This window comes from Cherax quadricarinatus, chromosome 88, assembly GCF_038502225.1.
Source record: "Cherax quadricarinatus isolate ZL_2023a chromosome 88, ASM3850222v1, whole genome shotgun sequence".
NCBI classification, from domain to species: Eukaryota; Metazoa; Arthropoda; class Malacostraca; order Decapoda; family Parastacidae; genus Cherax; species Cherax quadricarinatus.
This window is the reverse complement of record NC_091379.1, coordinates 3,802,765-3,824,913: the sequence shown is the minus strand read 5'-3', so window position 1 is coordinate 3,824,913 and position 22,149 is coordinate 3,802,765. Positions and strand designations below refer to the sequence as shown.

Here is a 22,149-nt window from a genome sequence, read left to right as displayed (position 1 = left end):
TGGTGGTGGTGGATGTGGTGGTGGATGTGGACGTGGTGGTGGATGTGGTGGTGGTGGTGGTGGATGTGGTGGTGGTGGTGGTGGTGGATGTGGTGGTGGTGGTGGTGGATGTGGTGGTGGATGTGGTGGATGTGGTGGTGGTGGTGGATGTGGTGGTGGTGGTGGATGTGGTGGTGGTGGTGGATGTGGTGGTGGTGGATGTGGTGGTGGTGGATGTGGTGGTGGTGGTGGTGGATGTGGTGGTGGTGGATGTGGTGGTGGTGGATGTGGTGGTGGTGGTGGTGGTGGTGGATGTGGTGGTGGATGTGGTGGTGGATGTGGTGGTGGTGGATGTGGTGGTGGTGGTGGTGGTGGATGTGGTGGTGGTGGTGGATGTGGTGGTGGTGGTTGTGGTGGTGGTCGTGGTGGTGGCGGCGGTGGTGGTGGTGGCGGCGGTGGTGGTGGTGGTGGTTGTGGTGGTGGCGGCGGTGGTGGTGGTGGTAGAACAGCAGCAACAGTAGCAGCAGCAGCAGTAACAGCAACAACAGCAGTAGCAGCAACAACAGCAGTAGCAGCAACAACAGCAGTAGCAGCAACAACAGCAGTAGCAGCAACAACAGCAGTAGCAGCAACAACAGCAGCAACAGCAACAACAGCAGTAACAGCGTAAGAGGTAAGGTTAGGTTAGTTAAGATTTGTCAGGAAACTTGAAAAGTGTTCCCTGACGTGGGTCTTAGTTATATAATAACTCACCACTGGAGGTTTTAGTTACCTGACTGAGGCCTTCCACTGGCTTACCCTCCAAGTCATCACACAAGATAAAAACCATGTTCAAGGAAGGAGTCACTAATGAAGACGCTGGACTGGACACTCTTACCTTTGATGAGTTTCCCGAGTCTTACTACTCTTGAAGCCCGGCCATAGGCCAGGCTCGTATAACTGACTCAAGAAATCGTAATGACACGATTGCAAACAAACCATACCCCCGGCCGGGATTGAACCCGCGGTCAGAGAGTCTCAAACCTCCAGCCCGTCGCGTTAGCTGGTCTAGTGGCTAACGCGACGGGCTGGAGTTTTGAGACTCTATGACCGCGGGCTCAATCCCGGCCGGTTTGCAGGCTCGTATACTTAGTGACACCTGTGGCGTACCTGTGACTGCTCTTCAGTGCTCTACAAGCTCATCCTCGCCTCACTGTAGTGCCCGATCAACCAGACTGTTGCTACCAGAGATCACAAGACCTACGTATGTCACCACACCTAAACATCAGTATAAACCCGATATATCCTTTTAACGTTTCACATCCAAATTTATTCCATTTAATCTTTTACTGTATTTATTCTATTTATTCTCTTCGACTTTCTACAAAAATAACTAATTTATTTATAATAATTACGTAAATACTTTCACAAAATATTGCCAGAGCTGTACATGACTGATCTACCCGCAGTCACGGAACATGAACCATAGCAAATGACTGAAGAAACTAAACATTACCAGTCTGAGGGATAGAAAGGTCAGAGGAATAGACAGGGTAGAAAATGAGAGTCTAAGAGGAAGGGACCAAGGATAGAGAGCAAAAGTGGAAACAAGAGAGTCGGAAAAGCTGCGGTGATACCTGGTGTATACTGGAGTGAGTTCAGGGGTCAATGCCCCTGCGGCCCGGTCTGTGACCAGGCTTCATTAGATTATTTTTTGTCTAAAAAAAAAAATGGAATTAGCTGAGGTGAGGGAGGCAAGCTACACACAGCTTCAAGAACAGGTACGATATGTCCCAAGAGATCTTGTGCGGGTGTGTGTGTGTGTGCACGCGCACATATATACACACATACCCACACACACACACACGCAGATAAGTCACAGGGATGTTAGGAAGTATTTCTTCAGTCATAGAGTTGTCAGGAAGTGTAACAATCTGGAGAGTGATGCAGTGGAGGCAGGATCCATACATAGCTTTAAGAAAAGGTATGATAAAGTTCATGGAGCAGGGAGAGAGTGGACCTAGTAGCGATAGCGAAGAGGCGGTACCATTAGCTACGAATAGACACCTGTAACCACAGACAGGTGTGTACACACACACACACACATACACACACACACACACACACACACACACACACACACACACACACACACACACACACACACACACACACACACACACACACACACACACACACACACGAGAGACAATGTCAATCACTGTAGTAACACAAGAATCATTAAATACCCAATAATGTTTATATTTCTATAAATAACCCAGCAACAATAAAATATAATTATATAAACATGTTTGTAGACGATACAAACAATGACTAAAGAAATTAAATATTGAGTCTATAAATTGAAACATGTTACGACACAAGAAGACGCGCGGGTTGCCAACAGCAAGAGCCTGGTTGAACAGGCAGTCATGAAGACTGCGACGGGTAGGAACAAGTAAATCATGTTAAGCGCTAAACTCATGTGGGTCACTGAATGCAATACGTGGTAAAGGCTCGATCCTCCGACTGCTGAACGCCAGGCAGACACCTGGAAACTGGTCACAGGTACACAATAACTCCCAGGAACAGGAGGGTAGGACAAGGGCAGACGGGATTACCACAATCAAAATCCTAACGGCACACAGAATTCAGAGGGCCAGGATCAATGGCGACACAAGTGGAAGCTGAAGACACAGATGAACCACAGTGATGCTACGAAGTATATCTTTGTCTCAGGCTGGCTGAAAAGTGGAATGACTTGGATGAGGCAGCGGTGGAGGTAAACTCAATACACAGTTTCTCGAGTAGATATGATAAAGCCCGAGAGGACACAAGTCAGTGATGGCCATCAAAGCAGTGTGGTAGACTGGGCCAGGAGCAGAGTCTCGGCCCCCTCCCCAAACACAACTCAGTAAGTGCACCCAGAACGAACTTTTTTTTTCTTCCTACGTCTCGGCCTAAATAATACTTTAACTAGGCCTTATAAAGCATTATTTAAGTGTAAAGAAAGTATAATAAAAGGAAGACTATCCTAAGTCTGTTTCCCATTGTTAGTCTCTGCTGCTAGCCATTTAATAACGGAGGAAAGGAGATAGGATAACCACATATAAAAATGGTAAAAAAAAAAAAACAGAACATAGATAAGGAGGATTTCTTGGCACCAGCCACAGGGCCAACAAGAGGCTGTAAGTTAAGCCCAGAAAAACATTTCTTAAAAAATAGTGTGGTATATAACTGGAACGTTATCCAAGAGGAAGTAGTAGGAGCTGTAACTATTGTAAACTAGTAGTGTATGACAAACTGTATCCTGAAGACTGGACGCCACCACCAGCACAGCTCTGCTGCTGTACCTACAGTGAAGACTGGACGCCACCACCAGCACAGCTCTGCTGCTGTACCTACAGTGAAGACTGGACGCCACCACCAGCACAGCTCTGCTGCTGTAACTACAGTGAAGACTGAACACCACCACCAGCACAGCTCTGCTGCTGTAACTACAGTGAAGACTGAACACCACCACCAGCACAGCTCTGCTTCTGTAACTACAGTGAAGACTGAACACCACCACCAGCACAGCTCTGCTGCTGTACCTACAGTGAAGACTGAACACCACCACCAGCACAGCTCTGCTGCTGTACCTACAGTGAAGACTGAACACCACCACCAGCACAGCTCTGCTGCTGTACCTACAGTGAAGACTGAACACCACCACCAGCACAGCTCTGCTGCTGTACCTACAGTGAAGACTGGACACCACCACCAGCACAGCTCTGCTGCTGTACCTACAGTGAAGACTGGACACCACCACCAGCACAGTTCTGCTGCTGTACCTACAGTGAAGACTGAACACCACCACCAGCACAGCTCTGCTGCTGTACCTACAGTGAAGACTGAACACCACCACCAGCACAGCTCTGCTGCTGTACCTACAGTGAAGACTGAACACCACCACCAGCACAGCTCTGCTGCTGTACCTACAGTGAAGACTGAACACCACCACCAGCACAGCTCTGCTGCTGTACCTACAGTGAAGACTGAACACCACCACCAGCACAGCTCTGCTGCTGTACCTACAGTGAAGACTGAACACCACCACCAGCACAGCTCTGCTGCTGTACCTACAGTGAAGACTGAACACCAGTACAACTCTACTGTGCTTCTGTAACTACAGAAAGGTAATCACACACGGCTGTAGTGAAAGGGAAGAATGAGTTGACTTATTTTCCCTTCAGATTCCCTTCAACAGTGTTGTGGGTGGAGAGGGAAGGTATGAGAGTGAGGGGAATGACAAAAAAAACTGTGTGGGAGGGTGTGGTCAAGATAATTTGGGAAAATGGCGAGAAACTTGGTGATTCAACGGGATGATTGTGGCCAGTGGAATGAAGCTGTCAAAAGGACCTGAAAGGGATGGCTAGAAAGTAGGACTGATGTGACCAGAAGCACGTGTTTATGTATGTGCTGCTCCTTTATTCTGTATGGTAGTTACAGTAGTGGGCAATGATTAACAGGAGGGAGTGATGGTGTTACAGTAGTGGGCAATGATTAACAGGAGGGGGTGATGGTGGTACAGTAGTGGGCAATGATTAACAGGAGGGGGTGATGGTGTTACAGTAGTGGGCAATGATTAACAGGAGGGGGTGATGGTGGTACAGTAGTGGGCAATGATTAACAGGAGGGGGTGATGGTGGTACAGTAGTGGGCAATGATTAACAGGAGGGGGTGATGGTGGTACAGTAGTGGGCAATGATTAACAGGAGGGGGTGATGGTGGTACAGTAGTGGGCAATGATTAACAGGAGGGGGTGATGGTGGTACAGTAGTGGGCAATGATTAACAGGAGGGGGTGATGGTGGCCAGAAAGCAGAGGGAAGCACTAAGAAACAAGCGTGTGGCTCAACCTGCTACCAACACCAAATACTCCAGGAACAAGTGCATTAGTTTTCAAGAGAAAACTCGACCAATACCTCCGCCAAATACCAGGTCAACCAAGCTGTGATGGATGCATGGGCCAGCGGGCCGCCAACACCAACAGCCTGGTCGGAAGAGTAGGAAAACCTGAAACAAGTCACAGTGTTCTTTTTTAACACAATTCGATGCACCAGCAATGTGCTGCTACCCTATTATATAATGATTGTTACACTGTGGGATGACTTACCATATTCTATATAATTACCCAGGTTGGGACAAAAGTTAGCTGTTTCCCCTTCATATTCCAGGATGGGTCGTGCGGCCAACAGTAACAGCCTGGTTGATCAGGCCCTGATCCACCATGAGGCCTGGCCACAGACCGAACCTCGGAAGCGTTGACCCCCCGAAACCCTCTCCAGGTATACATACTGGAGAAATTTGTTGTGGAGCTGGGAGACTTTGAGGAGGGTAATGAAGACATCGCCAAGTATTCCTGTACAGCAAAGATCACTCGTACAAAATTAGAGGGAAAGAAGGGGACGGGCTGGTGAGGTAAGAGAAGGGAATGTAGTAAGGGAGGCACCATGGAAGGGTGAAGCCATACATCACTAAGGTTATCCTGTTAGATTAATGTTGTTGGTGGGCTGGTGCCACGCACCCCGTCAACACCGTCACTACCTCACTACCTCATCCAGCCAACAATGTCACCTCAACGCTGCTCTCTCTTACTCCCTCTCACTCATTAACCTACCTGACGTCCACCAATCACACAAATAACCCGCACATAGGAGAAACAAGTTGACGACGACGTTTCGGTCCGACTTGGACCATTGACAAGTCAGTGTGATTTACAGTAAATGGTCCAAATCGGACCGAAACGTCGTCATAAGCCTTTCTCTCTCTGTGCGGGTTATTTGTGTTTTGTTCCAGTCACGGTATTGTGCCTTTTTATTCCGTCTACCATTAATTTGTTCGCAATTGATGACCTGAGCACCACAGCTCAGCTGATTAAAATCGGAACCCTAACTATTTCGACATATTTTTAAGTTTTTTCAGGGTTTCAGAAAAAAAATTGAAAATTTCAATTTTACCACTAAATTTAACATATTTTTTGTTTAAAAAATACCGGTGTTAATTCAAGGGTAAACCTGTTAAAATACGCCACCGATAAGCCGTTAGTAATTCGGCTATGACCGACTAACAGCTACACTAACCTTTCTACGTAACTGTGACTCTAGCCCTGCTGGAAACACATGAGGCTCCAGTAGCTGTGCAAGAAAGGTATAAAATACCGACAATATGAAAGTTAAGATACATGTGCAACATATGGATATATCCAGATGTTGCACATGTATCTTAACTTTCATATTGTCGGTATTTTATACCTTTCTTGCACAACTTGTCAGACACTGCAACATCATGGAATCTTGGTTCAGAGGACATCTACAAGACCTTCTTCACGGCTGTTGCAACTAACCCATCTCTTTGGGAAGGACCTACTTCCACTGGGGAATCCCGCCTACCAGTGACTGCCCTCGTCTGCTGCCCGTCCCTTCCACTGACGACTATATAAACGCCAGTCTTCTTGCCTTTGCTCCAGATTCTCCTCCACCACGATGCTGTGAACACTAACTCCAAGGCCGAGGGACTGATTACCTCATCTTTTGTATATAGTTCTACTGTCTTCCTATTATGTCCTAGAATCTGTATTGATAAAGCCACTGGATGGCGAAACGTCTACAATAAAGATATCCAGATGTTGCACATGTATCTTAACTTTCAGGCTCCAGTAGCCTTGGAACTTACTGCGGAATACCAGATATCTTCAGCGCCCTCCTGAAGTCTCCTAGCTACAGTACCCATAGTGGAATACTAGATGATGTCTTCAGCGCCCTCCTGAAGTCTCCTAGCTACAGTACCCATAGTGGAATACTAGATGATGTCTTCAGCGCCCTCCTGAAGTCTCCTAGCTACAGTACCCATAGTGGAATACTAGATGATGTCTTCAGCGCCCTCCTGAAGTCTCCTAGCCACAGAACCCACATTGGGGGTACTAGAAGATATCTACAGCACCCTCCTGAAGTCTCCTAGCCACAGAACCCACAGTGGGGGTACTAGAAGGTATCTACAGCACCCTCCTGAAGTCTCCTAGCCACAGAACCCACATTGGGGGTACTAGAAGATATCTCCAGCACCCTCCTGAAGTCTCCTAGCCACAGAACCCACAGTGGGGGTACTAGAAGGTATCTCCAGCACCCTCCTGAAGTCTCCTAGCCACAGAACCCACAGTGGGGGTACTAGAAGGTATCTCCAGCACCCTCCTGAAGTCTCCTAGCCACAGAACCCACAGTGGGGGTACTAGAAGGTATCTACAGCACCCTCCTGAAGTCTCCTAGTTATGGAACCCACAGTGGGATACTAGAAGATATCTTCAGTCTCCTAACTCAGGCTGGAAGATTTCCTTCAGTTTGAGGGAACATACCAGGGAAAGCAAGCAACCTATCATCACATAACAAAACCGTTGTACAGGAACAGCTGCACACTACAAGTGTACCAACAATGTAACACACAAAAATTACCTAGCAGCACACTGCGGGTGTACCTAATATTCTTCATATATACAGAGTATATATATTCACGAATATGCCAGTAACAAAAACACATTTAATAACTGACTTCATAAGTAGTGGAGGCAGCTTACCTGATCCTATTTCTCCAGCTCTCCGAGTTACAGATAAATTTTTGCCTGCGAAGTGGCTAGTTTAGTGTGCAAGTCATATCCATCCAGTGGACGGTGGTGGCTAGTGGCCAGTTTAGTGTGCAAGCCATATCCATCCAGTGGACGGTGGTGGCTAGTGGCTAGTTTAGTGTGCAAGTCATATCCATCCAGTGGACGGTGGTGGCTAGTGGCCAGTTTAGTGTGCAAGCCATATCCATCCAGTGGACGGTGGTGGCTAGTGGCTAGTTTAGTGTGCAAGTCATCTCCATCAAGTGGACGGTGGTGGCTAGTGGCTAGTTTAGTGTGCAAGTCATCTCCATCAAGTGGACGGTGGTGGCTAGTGGCCAGTTTAGTGTGCAAGCCATATCCATCCAGTGGACGCTAATGGCTATAGCATTATGTACGCCACATCCATCCAATAGATAGTGGCTAGTTTACTGTGCAAAATAAACCAACTGAAAAGAATGGGTGCATTGGGCACAATAAGGGAACACTGAATCAACATCCGTGGCCCACAGACTATTCAACATCTCACCAGAAGATATGAGAAACACTGCCGTGACAGTTTTCAAGAGGCATGTGGACAAATGTATCTTCACCAGATGCCAGATCAACCAGTCTGTGACAGGTCACAGACAGGGCCGCGGGGGCGTTGACCCCCGGAACTCTCTCCAGGTAAACTCCAGGTAAACAGCCTGGTTGACAAGGCAAGCACCAAACGAGCCTGGCCCAAAGCCGGACTCTGGGAGTAGAAAAAAAATCGGAAATCATCGAAGATACAAAGGTAAGGAAGCTCTTGAGGGAACATAATTAAGAGGAACTTACCTGTTCGTATTTCTCCAATTCTTGATGGTATATCTGTCTGATTTGTGAGAGCTTGGCACGGTAATCTGAGTGCTCGATGGCTGAGTCCCCGGCTCCGGCGGCGGCGGAGGCGTTGGCGGCTGCTCCAGCTCCCCCGCCCTTCTCCGGCCCCGCCACACCCTCGGCGATGAGCATGTTGTCTAGTCTCATCAACTGTGGATCAGGCGGCTCCTCCTCCTGCGTGTTGCGCAGCGACAATACTGAAAGAAAAATATAACAAATATATAATCTCAGCTGGCAGGTGAGTACTACTAATATTGCTACTACTACTACTACTACTACTGTTGCTACTATTAATACTGCTACTACTACTATTAATACTGCTGCTGCTACTACTACTGCTACTACTGCTGCTGCTACTTCTTTTGCTGCTACTGCTATTACTACTACTGTTACTGCTGCTACTTCTACTGCTACTACTACTACTATTAATACTGCTGCTACTACTACTACTACTACTACTACTACTACTTAATACTGCTCCTGCTGCTACTACTACTACTACTACTACTACTACTGCTACTCTTACTACTACTACTACTACTACTACTGTTGCTGCTGCTGCTAATACTACTACTACCACTAAGGGGTAAAGGATGTTTTGAGTGCTGGAACTTGGACATCCAACAGCCTCGTGTGAGCGTGTTAGGAATGAGTAGAGATAACCGTTTTTTTTTTAACGATCTGACGTGCTGTTGGAGTGTTAGGAAGGTAACACTGATGAAGGGATTCAGGGTAACCAGTTAATCAGGCTTGAGTCCTGGTGGTCTGAAGTACAGCGCCTGCACTAAGTATATATATATATATATATATATATATATATATATATATATATATATATATATATATATATATATATATATATATATATATATATATATATATATGAGATGATCACAGGTATATCACGAGTACATAACAGTTTCCAGAGTACTACTCTTGATACGTAATCAACCAGGGTGTTGCTGGTCGTCCCCTGCAGTCTTACGTAGACGAAAAATAATTATCACTGCAAAAGATGTCTTAACTTGTTAAATGAATATAGTTTGGAGGATGGCAGCATGCGTGTTGCCAGAGCTGACAGTTTGATGGATCAGGTGGTACAGTGCAAGAGCCAGCTAGAGTAGCTGACATTTATACTTCCTCCAGGCTGACACCAATTGCTAAAATACTGTCAGCACCTGATGCCTGACTCAGCACCTGACATCTGACTGTTAGCACATGACTGTTGGCATCTGACACCTGACTATCAGCACCTAACATCTGACTGTTAGCACATGACTTGGCACCTGACACCTGACTAATAACACTTGACTATTAGCACCTTACTGTTAACACCTAACACCTGACCGTTAACACCTGACTATTAGCACCAGACACCTATGTACCACCTTTATCAAATCTATGACCTGATAAAGCTCGAAACAGAGCGAAACGTTCCTGTCCACAACAAAACCTAAACACTCGTACTTCATGTCCACAAGAACAGTATCACAAACGAATACAATTTACAACTAAATTGTTAAGAACATATTACTACGAACAACTCTGAATTAAACTGTTGTTAATAAAATGGAAAATAAAATTGCTGAAGGCTTAAACTGCCACTAAAACGAAGAATGTAAAACCCCTTTCCGGGTATAAACAAGAGCGTGTTGTGGATGACAGGTGCCTCTAGCTTGTAGCTGTTATATTTGATGCCAAGAGCTATTTCTAACATCCCCAGTCAAAATGTTGCTGAGATTCGGTATAGCAAGTGAAAATGGGAGTGTGACAATATAATGAAAGTGATGGTAGTGTTGTGTAAGGCCACACCATCGATCCCTCGTACTCCCCAACACAACACAGTTGTGTAGTAACAACACACGTTTGTACAATCAAAAGACTTATTTTTAGCTACCTGTGGTTTTGTCATTTATAAAACAGTTAAACATAGCAGTATTTATAGATGAGAGAAAGGAGAAAAAGGTCACTTGTCCTTGTGCATGTCTGTGTCTCATTCCCACGATGTCGCTATTAGCATACGTGCACTTGTACACTTGTATCTGTTAGGGAGATTATCACCCCCAAGGCCCGGTCTGAGACCAGGTTCGAAACACAGCCTCGATCACCCACCGAAACCTGATTACTAAGGAAGATATATTATGTTAGTGACATGGCACAAGGCTGGCGTGAAGGCAAGCGTGTGATTACAGGGAGACGAGGTCAGCAAAGGTGAAGGTTGGGCAGGAGGGAGCAGCACGCGCCTCCTCCTCCTCCCCTTGGTTAATAAGTTTAATAAGGCGAACAATGACTGCGGCCCACCAAATTAAAGGGCGGGAGAGGCCAGGTACAAGGTAGTGACCGAGCGCATCTGCTGTGCAGCCTCATGGATGCCACACACGACATGCAATGATCAAGCAATCTCCTCCAACCTCAAGGTGATTTATGCTCGCAGTATAACCTAGTTGTAAATGTTATTTTATTGGTGATACGAGTCACAACTGTCTAGCATGTGAGTTTTGTTGCTGCAACAACACAACTGGAGCCCGGGTAACCCTAATGACTCAACGCAACACGCACACGGAACATCAAAGACTGCCGCGGATATAGGCAACACATGCATGGATCTGTGCTCGCTTATATGTGCTTGCAGGGGTTGAGTATTAGCCTCTAGCTCAGCCTCTCAACTTGCCGCTTGCCAGATTCACTCCCTCTTAGTTCCGTGGACCCTTTCGTATCTGCTCTTAAAACTATGCATGAAGCCTGCCTGCACCAGTTCTTCGCTAAGGTCATTCCACTTTCCCGACACCCTGAGGCTGGGACCGGGCAGCGGGTGAGCGATGACCCCTGAAAACACCCTTCAAGTAACCTCTCTCTTCACCCTTGCATATTCATTTCTGATTCCTCTGCTCACTTCTCTGTTCTCGTCTGTCCTTCGCATCCTATAGTTTTTCCATGCTCTTATGCATCTCTTTGCCTCTCTGTATCTCTGGTTGACCCCATGGGTTCTCATTCTCTTTTATATTTCCCCTTTTACATTTGGGTATGAAGTTCTCTGTCTCCCAGTAAGTTTTAGCTATGTACTCAATTTCATCCGCTGACTTTCCAGATCTTCCTTCCTGTTTCCTTTCCCAGTGCACTGCATTCAGGGATTCCCTTATCTCTGTCAGGGCCCCTCTTCTAAACTCTGGCTTCTCGCGCCTCTCACTTGACGATCTTCCCTCTACGTTTAGATTCACTCATCTCTCTCTCTCTCGTCGTATCCTGAACATGGTGATAAGTTCCAGCTGCTTAGATATGGAAAGAATAAATAACTTACAAGGGTCAATGTATACAAAACTCAAGAGGACCATCAAACAGAAGGAAAAGAACACGTGAAAGACCTGGGAGTACCTATGTCGGCTGACCTTTTTTTCAAAGAACATAATACGACAAATGTCACAACAACCAGGAAGATGATGGGCCGGATAATTAAAACTTTAACCCTTAAACTGTCCAAGCAGATCTACGTTCACATGCGTAGTGCTCCAAAAGTAGATCTACGTTGTTTTTACATATATTCAAATATAACAACAAAAAAAGCGTAGATCAAAGTTTCTTTACACTTTTTCAAATGTAAAAAAGATCTAGTTTTTTATATACTTTCAAATGTTGAAAAAAACGTAGATCTACGCTTGGACAGTTTAAGGGTTAAAAACAAGGGAAACAGTGCCAATGGTGACAGTTTTCAAATCGCTTGTGCTCTCTTATTTGGAATATTGTTCAGTGTTGACGGCCCCGTTCAGGGCAGGAGAGATATTAGAGCTGGAACAGATAAAGAGATCATTTACAGCCAGCATAGAGCCAATAAAGCATTTAAATTACTGGGAACGTCCTTAATATGTGCTCGCTGGACCGTGGGAGAGAGACATACATGATAATGTATGTGTGGAAAGTACTTAAGGGCTTTGTCCTGAGTGGGTGAGGCTGCACCTCCCATACAAGCGTGGGAGAAGGAGGAAGATTAGGAAGAGGAGGAAAAAGAGGATGAAGAGAAAAAAAGAGAAGAGGGGGAGGAAGAGAAGGAGGAGGAGGAGAAGGAAGACAGGTGGGGGGGGGGTGACAAGAGAGAGCGTGCTGAACAACCATAGGTAACACACCTCCCAGACCACCTGCTGACACACCTGCTGCACTCCATACCTAACACACGCTCCTCCCTCTATCCTCAACACCTGCTCTCTCTCTCTCTCTCTCTCTCTCTCTCTCTCTCTCTTTAGCCAGAGCCAGAGGTCATCAACACTTTGTAAACAAAGCGGTTTATATATATTATATATACTGGCTCCTTCATCTTCGTGTACTAGTGTGACTTGTCAATGGTCCAAGTGGGACCGAAACGTCATGGTAAGTTTCTCTCTCCTATATTAGGGTTATTTGTGTATTGTTCCAGTCACGGTACTGTGCCTTTGTGATCTTCAAAGTGGTTTTTATCATCTTATATATGAATTTTAAGTATTTCCTGTGCTCGCTTCATTCTTAACTCATCTTTTCTCGGTATCAAGCAAATAGAGGAATATGTGGGGAATGGAAGAGAGGACAGTGGTGGGTGTCTGAGTGGGCACAATTGTCAAGTGGTGTACCCTAAGGATCAGTTGTTGAGACTCCTATTGTTCCTGGTACGTCAGTGATTTAAATGAACCCAACACTGTTTTGAGGTTACCTTATGGATTTTTTGAGGGGTCAAGGCCCCCGCGGCCCGGTCCTAGACCAGGCCTCCAGGTGGATGAAAGTTGTGTAATATGTGCAGTATGCAGTACCAACATGGAGCCCCGTACCTCCTGTTTCAGCTGCTGTGATGGCTGCTTCAGCTGCTGTGATGGCTGCTTCAGCTGCTGTGATGGCTACTATAACTGTTGCTTAAGTTATGGTGCCCCGTGTCACTGTTTTTACACTACCACCACAAGATCAACCACATTATACCCAGGTCGTCGAATGATTCAGCCAACAACTCCGCTACTGTCATCCACACTACATGTCAACTTTCAGACGAAGAATTAGACCCATGTGTAACATCTGGGTATATTTGTAGACGTTTGGCTTTATCAATACAAGGACATAGTGGGAAGATTGTAGAACTACATACAAAAGACGAGGTAATCAGTCCCTCAGCCTTGGAGTTGGTGAAGATCACGGGACCTTGCAGGTCCACCCCAATCCAACCTACCCAACATTCTCCACGTTATATCTACTCATATACTCTTTACCCAGGTAGATGTGTTTGTGACTTATTAAAGCCCACTGTGTGGGCGAAACGTAGTCAATAAAGGATGGCATTATACTGCATTTGTGTCTATTTTTCCAGGTGTTTGCGACCTGCTGAAGCACATGACCCTTATAGCCTGGTTGAGGGCTGTGTAACCAGTAACCTCTGCCTCACTGATATACCTTTGATGAGTTTCCAGAGTCTTGTTACTCCCGGAGGTCGGCCACGGTCAGACTGACGATATACCGCACTTCTTAAAATAAGAACTTAACTTTTATTGTATATATACTGTGATATACATCAGTGTATATACGTGTATATACCTGTGTCCTGAGGTGCGTATATTTCCGAAATGCTGTGCATTGTATGGGCTATTATTATTATTATTATTATTATTATTATTATTATTATTACTGTTGTAGTACAAAGTTAACTGGCTGTTATTATTATTATTATTATTATTATTATTATTATTATTATTACTGTTGTTGTACAGAGTACACTTGTACTGGTAGCTTCACCCTCAACATCAAGTGTCAGCTGTACAACACGTCAGTGACAGCAACAAGTGCGTACTCATTATCTGACGTCAAGAACAGCTGTTGTATACACAATACACTTGTTGCTGTTGTACGCATTTATACTGTGCATCTGTGGCAGTACCTGTAAGTACTGTACATCTCTGTGTTGTATAACTGGTCGGTTTTTTAATTCCATCTACCTCTAGGATTCTCGTAAAACACGAACCATCCAGGGAGACAATAACCATCCAGGAAGACAACCATCCAGGAAGACAACCATCCAGGGAGACAACAACCATCAGGGAGACAACAACCATCCAGAGAGACAACCATCCAGAGAGACAACCATCCAGGAAGACAACCATCCAGGAAGACAACAACCATCCAGGAAGACAACAACCATCAGGGAGACAACAACCATCCAGGGAGACAACCATCCAGGGAGACAACAACCATCCAGGGAGACAACAACAATCCAGGAAGACAACAACCATCCAGGAAGACAACAACCATCCAGGAAGACAACCATCCAGGAAGACAACCATCCAGGAAGACAACAACCATCCAGGAAGACAACAACCATCAGGGAGACAACAACCATCCAGGGAGACAACCATCCAGGGAGACAACAACCATCCAGGGAGACAACAACAATCCAGGAAGACAACAACCATCCAGGGAGACAACAACCATCCAGGAAGACAACCATCCAGGGAGACAACAACCATCCAGGGAGACAACAACCATCCAGGGAGACAACAACCATCAGGGAGACAACAACCATCCAGGGAGACAACCATCCAGGAAGACAACCATCCAGGAAGACAACAACCATCCAGGGAGACAACAACCATCCAGGAAGACAACAACCATCCAGGGAGACAACCATCAGGGGAGACAACAATCATCCAGGGAGACAACAACCATCAGGGAGACAACAACCATCCAGGGAGACAACCATCCAGGGAGACAACAACCATCCAGGGAGACAACAACCATCCAGGAAGACAACAGCCATCCAGTAAGACAACCATCCAGGAAGACAACAACCATCCAGGAAGACAACCATCCAGGGAGACAACCATCCAGGGAGACAACAACCATCCAGGAAGACAACAACCATCCAGGAAGACAACAACCATCCAGGAAGACAACCATCCAGGGAGACAACCATCAGGGAGACAACCATCCAGGGAGACAACAACCATCCAGGGAGACAACAACCATCCAGGGAGACAACAATCATCCAGGGAGACAACAACCATCCAGGGAGACAACAATCATCCAGGGAGACAACAACCATCCAGGGAGACAACCATCCAGAGAGACAACCATCCAGGGAGACAACAACCATCCAGGGAGACAACCATCCAGAGAGACAACCATCCAGAGAGACAACCATCCAGAGAGACAACCATCCAGGGAAACAACAACCATCCAAGGAGACAACCATCCAGGGAGACAACCATCCAGGGAGACAACACCCATCCAGGGAGACAACAACCATCCAGGGAGACAACAACCATCCAGGGAGACAACCATCCAGGGAGACAACAACCATCCAGGGAGACAACAACCATCCAGGGAGACAACCATCCAGAGAGACAACCATCCACGGAGACAACAACCATCCAGGGAGACAACCATCCAGAGACAACCATCCAGGGAGACAACAACCATCCAAGGAGACAACCATCCAGGAAGACAACCATCCAGGGAGACAACCATCTAGGGAGATAACCATCCAGGGAGGTACTACCCTCCTGTCGTACGTGTGGAATACAGGTAGTAGGTTGGTAGACAACAACCATCCATTAGCACCAGCAGCAGCACCAACTAGCAACAGCAGCATCAGCAGTACTAGGAGCAACAGCACCAAGGTCCAGGAACGGGCCGGGTCGCCGACAAAGGTGCTCGTAAAGCCCACAATTACTATCAATGTCGTATAACGAGCGACTTTATGGTCATCGCGCGCCCACAAGAGCACATCAGATTCCTGCTTTACCTACTACCATGTCATAAGTTCCCCCCCCCTGCCCCTGCCACATCCCCTACCCTGCCACTCCCGGTCTTGTTGTACACTCTGCATTACCCCCCCCCACACCAACGTACCCTATCACCCGTGCCACCGTCTCACCCACGCCCCTGTCACCTGCCTTGTTGAGCACTGCAACACCTCCACCCCCCGACACGTGGGTGGGTGTGAGCTGGACCTGCCCAGCTTGGGCCAGTAGGCCTGCTGCAGCGCTGCCTATGTTCTTGTGTCGCTGTAAAAGTTTTCTCTCCTATAAGAACGTAAAAAAAGAGGAACACTGTACCCTGTGTGTACCTCTATACCCTGTCTGTATGGGACTACTGGCCCATACAGACAGGGTATCCCACACACAGCAGCAGACAGGGTGTCCCACATAGCAGCAGACAGGGTGTCCCGCACAGCAGCAGCAGACAGGGTGTCCCGCCCAGCAGCAGCAGACAGGGTGTCCCGCCCAGCAGCAGCAGACAGGGTGGTAGCCTGACAGATACTATTAGTGATAGTGATGGCGCCCACGGTCTTATCTCCCTTTAAAGTGTAATGGCTTGAAAGTCTATTAATTCCAGTGTTTTTAACCGTCACATTGTCGACTGCCTTAATTATTGTGAGCAAACCAGGACCAGAGTCCCATCATGGACAGCATTACCAGGCTCCCGCTACACTGTTTTCTTCCCAAGTCAGGGGACGATCTCCCTAACAGGGAGAAAAATATCCCAAGCTGAAGGAAAGATGCCACTAAATCAGGGAAAATATCCCTAACTTAGGGAGATCTCTCTGAGTTAAAGACGCCATTGTAGAAAGTACTGGACAGTGCCATTCATTAATATGTAACTTTGTACACTTGTCGTGGGGTGTAGTGTGATCTACACTACACCCCTTACATCACTACATTCATACCATCATAGCACACCATGCACATTCCTACACTCATATAACATACATATCACAACACACACCACTACACAACAGCAGCAGGAATAGTGAGCCAGTATTTTAACATTCCTACTATCTCTCTCTCTCTCTCTCTCTCTCTCTCTCTCTCTCTCTCTCCCCTCTTGCACCACCTGCCTCTCACCCTACATCACCGGCCAAATTTCCAGAGCTTCGTAAATCTTGTATCCCTTCCCCTCATTCATCCTGTCCTACCTACCCTCTCCCTCTTCCCCTCACTCCACAACACCCAAACAATGCACGGACTCCTCTCTCTCTCTCTCTCTCTCTCTCTCTTCCCGCTCTCTCCCTCCTTCCCTCCCTCCATAGCCGGGAAATGTCTGGATTTTTTGTGTAATTCAGCATGAGTGGCGAAGATGGATGATGCGAGAGATTAGTTGTAGGGGGACGATCTTCATTACAGCGTGTTTCTCTGTGCCAGCCATGGCGGCCCCTACTTAGCCATCCCGCCCGTAGCTCGATTTCTAGCACACTCAGCTCACACACTGAAGTCCGTGGTTCGATCCCCGGTATGGGTGGAAACATTAGGACGTGTTTCCTTAAGACACCTGCTGTCCCTGTTCATCTAGCAGTAAATTAGGTACCTGGGTGTTAGCTGACTGGTGTGGGCCGCATCCTGGAGACAAAACTGACCTAATTTGCGGGAAATGCTCAGCATAACAAGCTGAGTAGTAGTATGTTACTGATGTCAGCTATGGTCTGTATACCTTATTATTATTAATATTATTATACACCAGCATCTACTAAGCCATTCTACATACCTCCCACACGCCCACACCCACTTAGCCATCCTCTTCCCTCCCATACAGGGAATTATCCACCACCCACATTAAAAAGTAACCTGGATAACGCTCGGAACAATACCTTTCCAAACATAAATCAACTACCGACAATAACACTTACAAGATGCTAGGTCTTCTTGTGTCAGGTCAGAGGTGGAGTTATAACCGGGCAGCCTTTAATTCTTAAAACTATTACGCTGAGGGATATCAGTGCCCCTGGTGGCCTAGTGGCTAAAGCTTCCGCTTCACACACGGAGGGCCCGGGTTCGATTCCCGGGGTGGAAACATTTCGACGTGTTTCCTTACACCTGTTGCCCTGTTTACCTAGCAAGTAGGTACCTGGGTGTTAGTCGGCTGGTGTGGGTGGCATCCTGGGGGACAAGATTGAGGACCACAATGGAAATAAGACAAACTCCTGGATGACGCACTGACTTTCTTGGGTTATCCTGGGTGGCTAACCCTCCTGGGTTAAAAATCTAATCTTATCTTCTGGTAGACGATAAAACACAGAGCTCTGAGAGCACAGGTATCAAGAGTTGTGATCTGTTCCCGTCACGAAGTTATGTTGAGAATGATGAAAAATATCGACAAGTTGATGATTCAGTCACATGTGCAATAGTTCCCTATTTTTATTGTTTAAACGTTCCGCCTACACAGTAGGCTTCTTCAGTCAAATACAGAGGCAGCAGGTGTAGTAGGGGAATAATGAGGTAATCAGTCCCTCAACCTTGCAGGCTGAGGGACTGACCACCTCAAATAATATAGTTTCCAAGGTTAACGAACAGATTACATCATCTTCATTTCACTACTACACCTGCTGCCTCTATCTGACTGAAGAAGCCTACTATGTAGCCTAAACCTTTCATCAATAAAGATACTGTTGCAAGTGTCTTACTCATCACAATACAAAACATCTACTGACAGGAGGCCTGGTCACAGACCGGGCCGCGGGGGCGTTGACCCCCGGAACTCTCTCCAGGTAAACTCCAGGTAAGACACTGTGACTGCCAAACCCAGACTATCGTTACCTATGACAGATGTGTGTAACCACAAGCCAGCTTCTTATCCTTGCTTATTGTACATCTAAGTTCAGTGGAAAGACACAAGGTCTTCGCCACTATACAGCTAAATGTCCAAATGTCCAGTTGTTAGTGACCCAGGCCTGCTAGAATGGGTCACTTGGAACTGCGTGTGTGTGTGTGTGTGTGTGTGTGTGTGTGTGTGTGTGTGTGTGTGTGTGTGTGTGTGTACATATGAACTACCTAACAACATACATATGTAACTATCACACAGAACAGAACAGCAGCCCACTGCTCATGTAGTGCAGCCTTTATATACCATAAACATAAAATACAATGTCACGAGACTAGCACTATTCTATATTCTTAAATATATAATGACTCATCATTGTTATCCACTAGTATATATATATATATATATATATATATATATATATATATATATATATATATATATGTATATATGGTTACATAATCACAGAGAAGCCCCCTCTCCCTCTTTCCTTCCACTCTCCCTCTCATGCATAATTCTTCTTATCCTCCCTTTGGGATTTACATATCTTCATAAAAACTCCATTTCTGCAATACATAAGACAGACTATCCTGAGAGACGACAATTATCAAGTGATAGTGACTCCAGCTCGGCAGAAGAAAGCCTTGAAAATCTCCCGTAACAGATGAATCCTTGCTGGAATATTTGATGACGTCCTTAATTCCCTACTGCAGTCCAGGTTGACACACTGCAACACCTTGTATGAGTCCCAGCCTCTGTGATGGTATATAACAGGCAGATATACCTTGTACCTGTACTTGTACAAATAAAAATTATTATCATCACCATATGCTAATATGTCAGATCATCCACCTTCCTCTTACACACACACAGTCATCCACCATTCCTCCCCCGCACACAATCATCCACTATCCCTCCCACACAATCATCTACTATCCCTCCCACACAATCATCTACTATCCCTCCCACACAATCATCCACTATCCCTCCCACACAATCATCCACTATCCCTCCCACACAATCATCCACTATCCCTCCCACACAATCATCCACTATCCCTCCCACACAATCATCCACTATCCCTCCCACACAATCATCCACCATCCCTCCCACACAATCATCCACTATCCCTCCCACACAATCATCCACTATCCCTCCCACACAATCATCCACCATCCCTCCCACACAACCATCCACCATTCCTCCCACACAACCATCCACCATCCCTCCCACACAACCATCCACCATTCCTCCCACACAACCATCCACCATTCCTCCCACACAACCATCCACCATCCCTCCCACACAATCATCCACCATCCCTCCCACACAATCATCCACCATCCCTCCCACACAATCATCCACTATCCCTCCCACACAATCATCCACCATCCCTCCCACACAATCATCCACTATCCCTCCCACACAATCATCCACTATCCCTCCCACACAATCATCCACCATCCCTCCTACACATACACACTTCCACACACACCCACACACTCCCACACACACATTCCCACACCCCCACACACACACACACTCCCACACACACACTCCCACACACACTCCCACACACACACTCCCACACACACACACACCCACACACACACACTCCCACACACACACTCCCACACACGCGTGGTTACAGCGGGGACTTGAGGAATGTGTCATTTGTCACTCATCTCTCCCCTCTTATCTCCCTAAAAGGCCTCTTCTCTCCCCGCCACGGGGGGACGTAGTCCCCTCCGGCCCACGAAAGGGGAACTCCCATCTCCCTTCCTGGGAAAGGGAGAAGGGAGTTTTTTCTCCTCCCTGGAGATTATTATTATTATTATAATCAAGGGGGAAGCACTAAACCCGTAGGATTATACAGCGCCTATGGGGGGATGGAAGGCATTCAGGCTTAATTCAGGGAACTGGAGCACAGATCCAATTCCCTAGATCAAGAGCCCCTCACCAGCGTCAAGGAGCCTTCCTTGAGGGGTCCTCCCTGGAGAGAAACCTCCCTCCTGCCGCTGACTGTACACATACATCGCCAGAGACTAAGTGTGACCATAGTGTAACAGCGCATCAAATTTTAGCGTGCATACAGTTGCTTCTGACGAGGTTGAACCATAGCTCTTGGGCTCTCGCTTTTGCCCTTCCGTACAAGGTATATGCACCGAGAGATATACGTCTCCCAATGTATATACACTGATAAGTTTACCTCGATCTCTTCTTTAAGGTATTTAATGTATTCTTGATTACTACCTACCTGGACTCAAGAAATCGTAATGACACGATTGCAAACAAACCATACCCCCGGCCGGGATTGAACCCGCGGTCAGAGAGTCTCAAACCTCCAGCCCGTCGCGTTAGCTGGTCTAGTGGCTAACGCGACGGGCTGGAGTTTTGAGACTCTATGACCTCGGGTTCAATCCCGGCCGGGGGTATGGTTTACCTACCTGGAGTCTACCTGAAGGGCATTCCAGGGATCAACGCCCCCGCGGCCAGGTCCATGACCAGGCCTCCAGATGGATCAGGACCAGGTGAAGTTTTGTTTACATTAATTTAACGGACTTCAAGGCAGAGCAATGCCTTTGATATACCTCTGATGAGTTTCGAGAGCCTTTCTACCCCTCGGAGAACCGCCATGGGCCAGCCATTAAATCGGAATTTTTTTTATTTCAGATTAAATCCTCTATGAGCTAAGAAGACAATGCAATATGTGTGAAAAAGGAATAACTGGAAGCGTAGGCGAAATGTATTTTAAATTTTCTAAGAAATCGGACGCAAAACATAACATTGAACAAGGTAAAACGAGAAGCTGACATAGTTAAAAGATGTGCTCCTTACGGTACAGTGCTCGTCCCAATTCTGTCTCATAACTAACCCAGAACATAACCCACAGCACTGTAGCACTATATAACTAACCCAGGACATAACCCACAGTACTGTAGCTTGTGTAACTAACCCAGGACATAACCCACAGCACTGTAGCACTATATAACTAACCCAGAACATAACCCACAGTACTGTAGCACTATATAACTAACCCAGGACATAACCCACAGTACTGCAGCTTGTATAACTAACCCACGACATAACCCACAGCACTGTAGCACTATATAACTAACCCAGGACATAACCCACACTGTAGCATTATATAACTAACCC

The 22,149-nt window shown here is 46.5% G+C and overlaps 1 protein-coding gene across 11 annotated transcripts in view; it reads right to left on the bottom strand.

The window, feature by feature from the left end:
* The window catches only part of LOC128698664 (homeobox protein extradenticle), a 280,392-nt gene that overhangs the window by 125,376 nt on the left and 132,867 nt on the right, over positions 1–22,149 (bottom strand). For all 11 annotated transcript variants that reach the window (XM_070103865.1, XM_070103862.1, XM_070103863.1 and 8 more), the window contains one exon: positions 8,413–8,651. In XM_070103865.1, coding sequence (XP_069959966.1) covers positions 8,413–8,601 — 189 coding nt within the window. In that variant the 5' untranslated portion in view covers positions 8,602–8,651. Of the gene's footprint in view, positions 1–8,412; positions 8,652–22,149 lie in introns of those variants that run through there.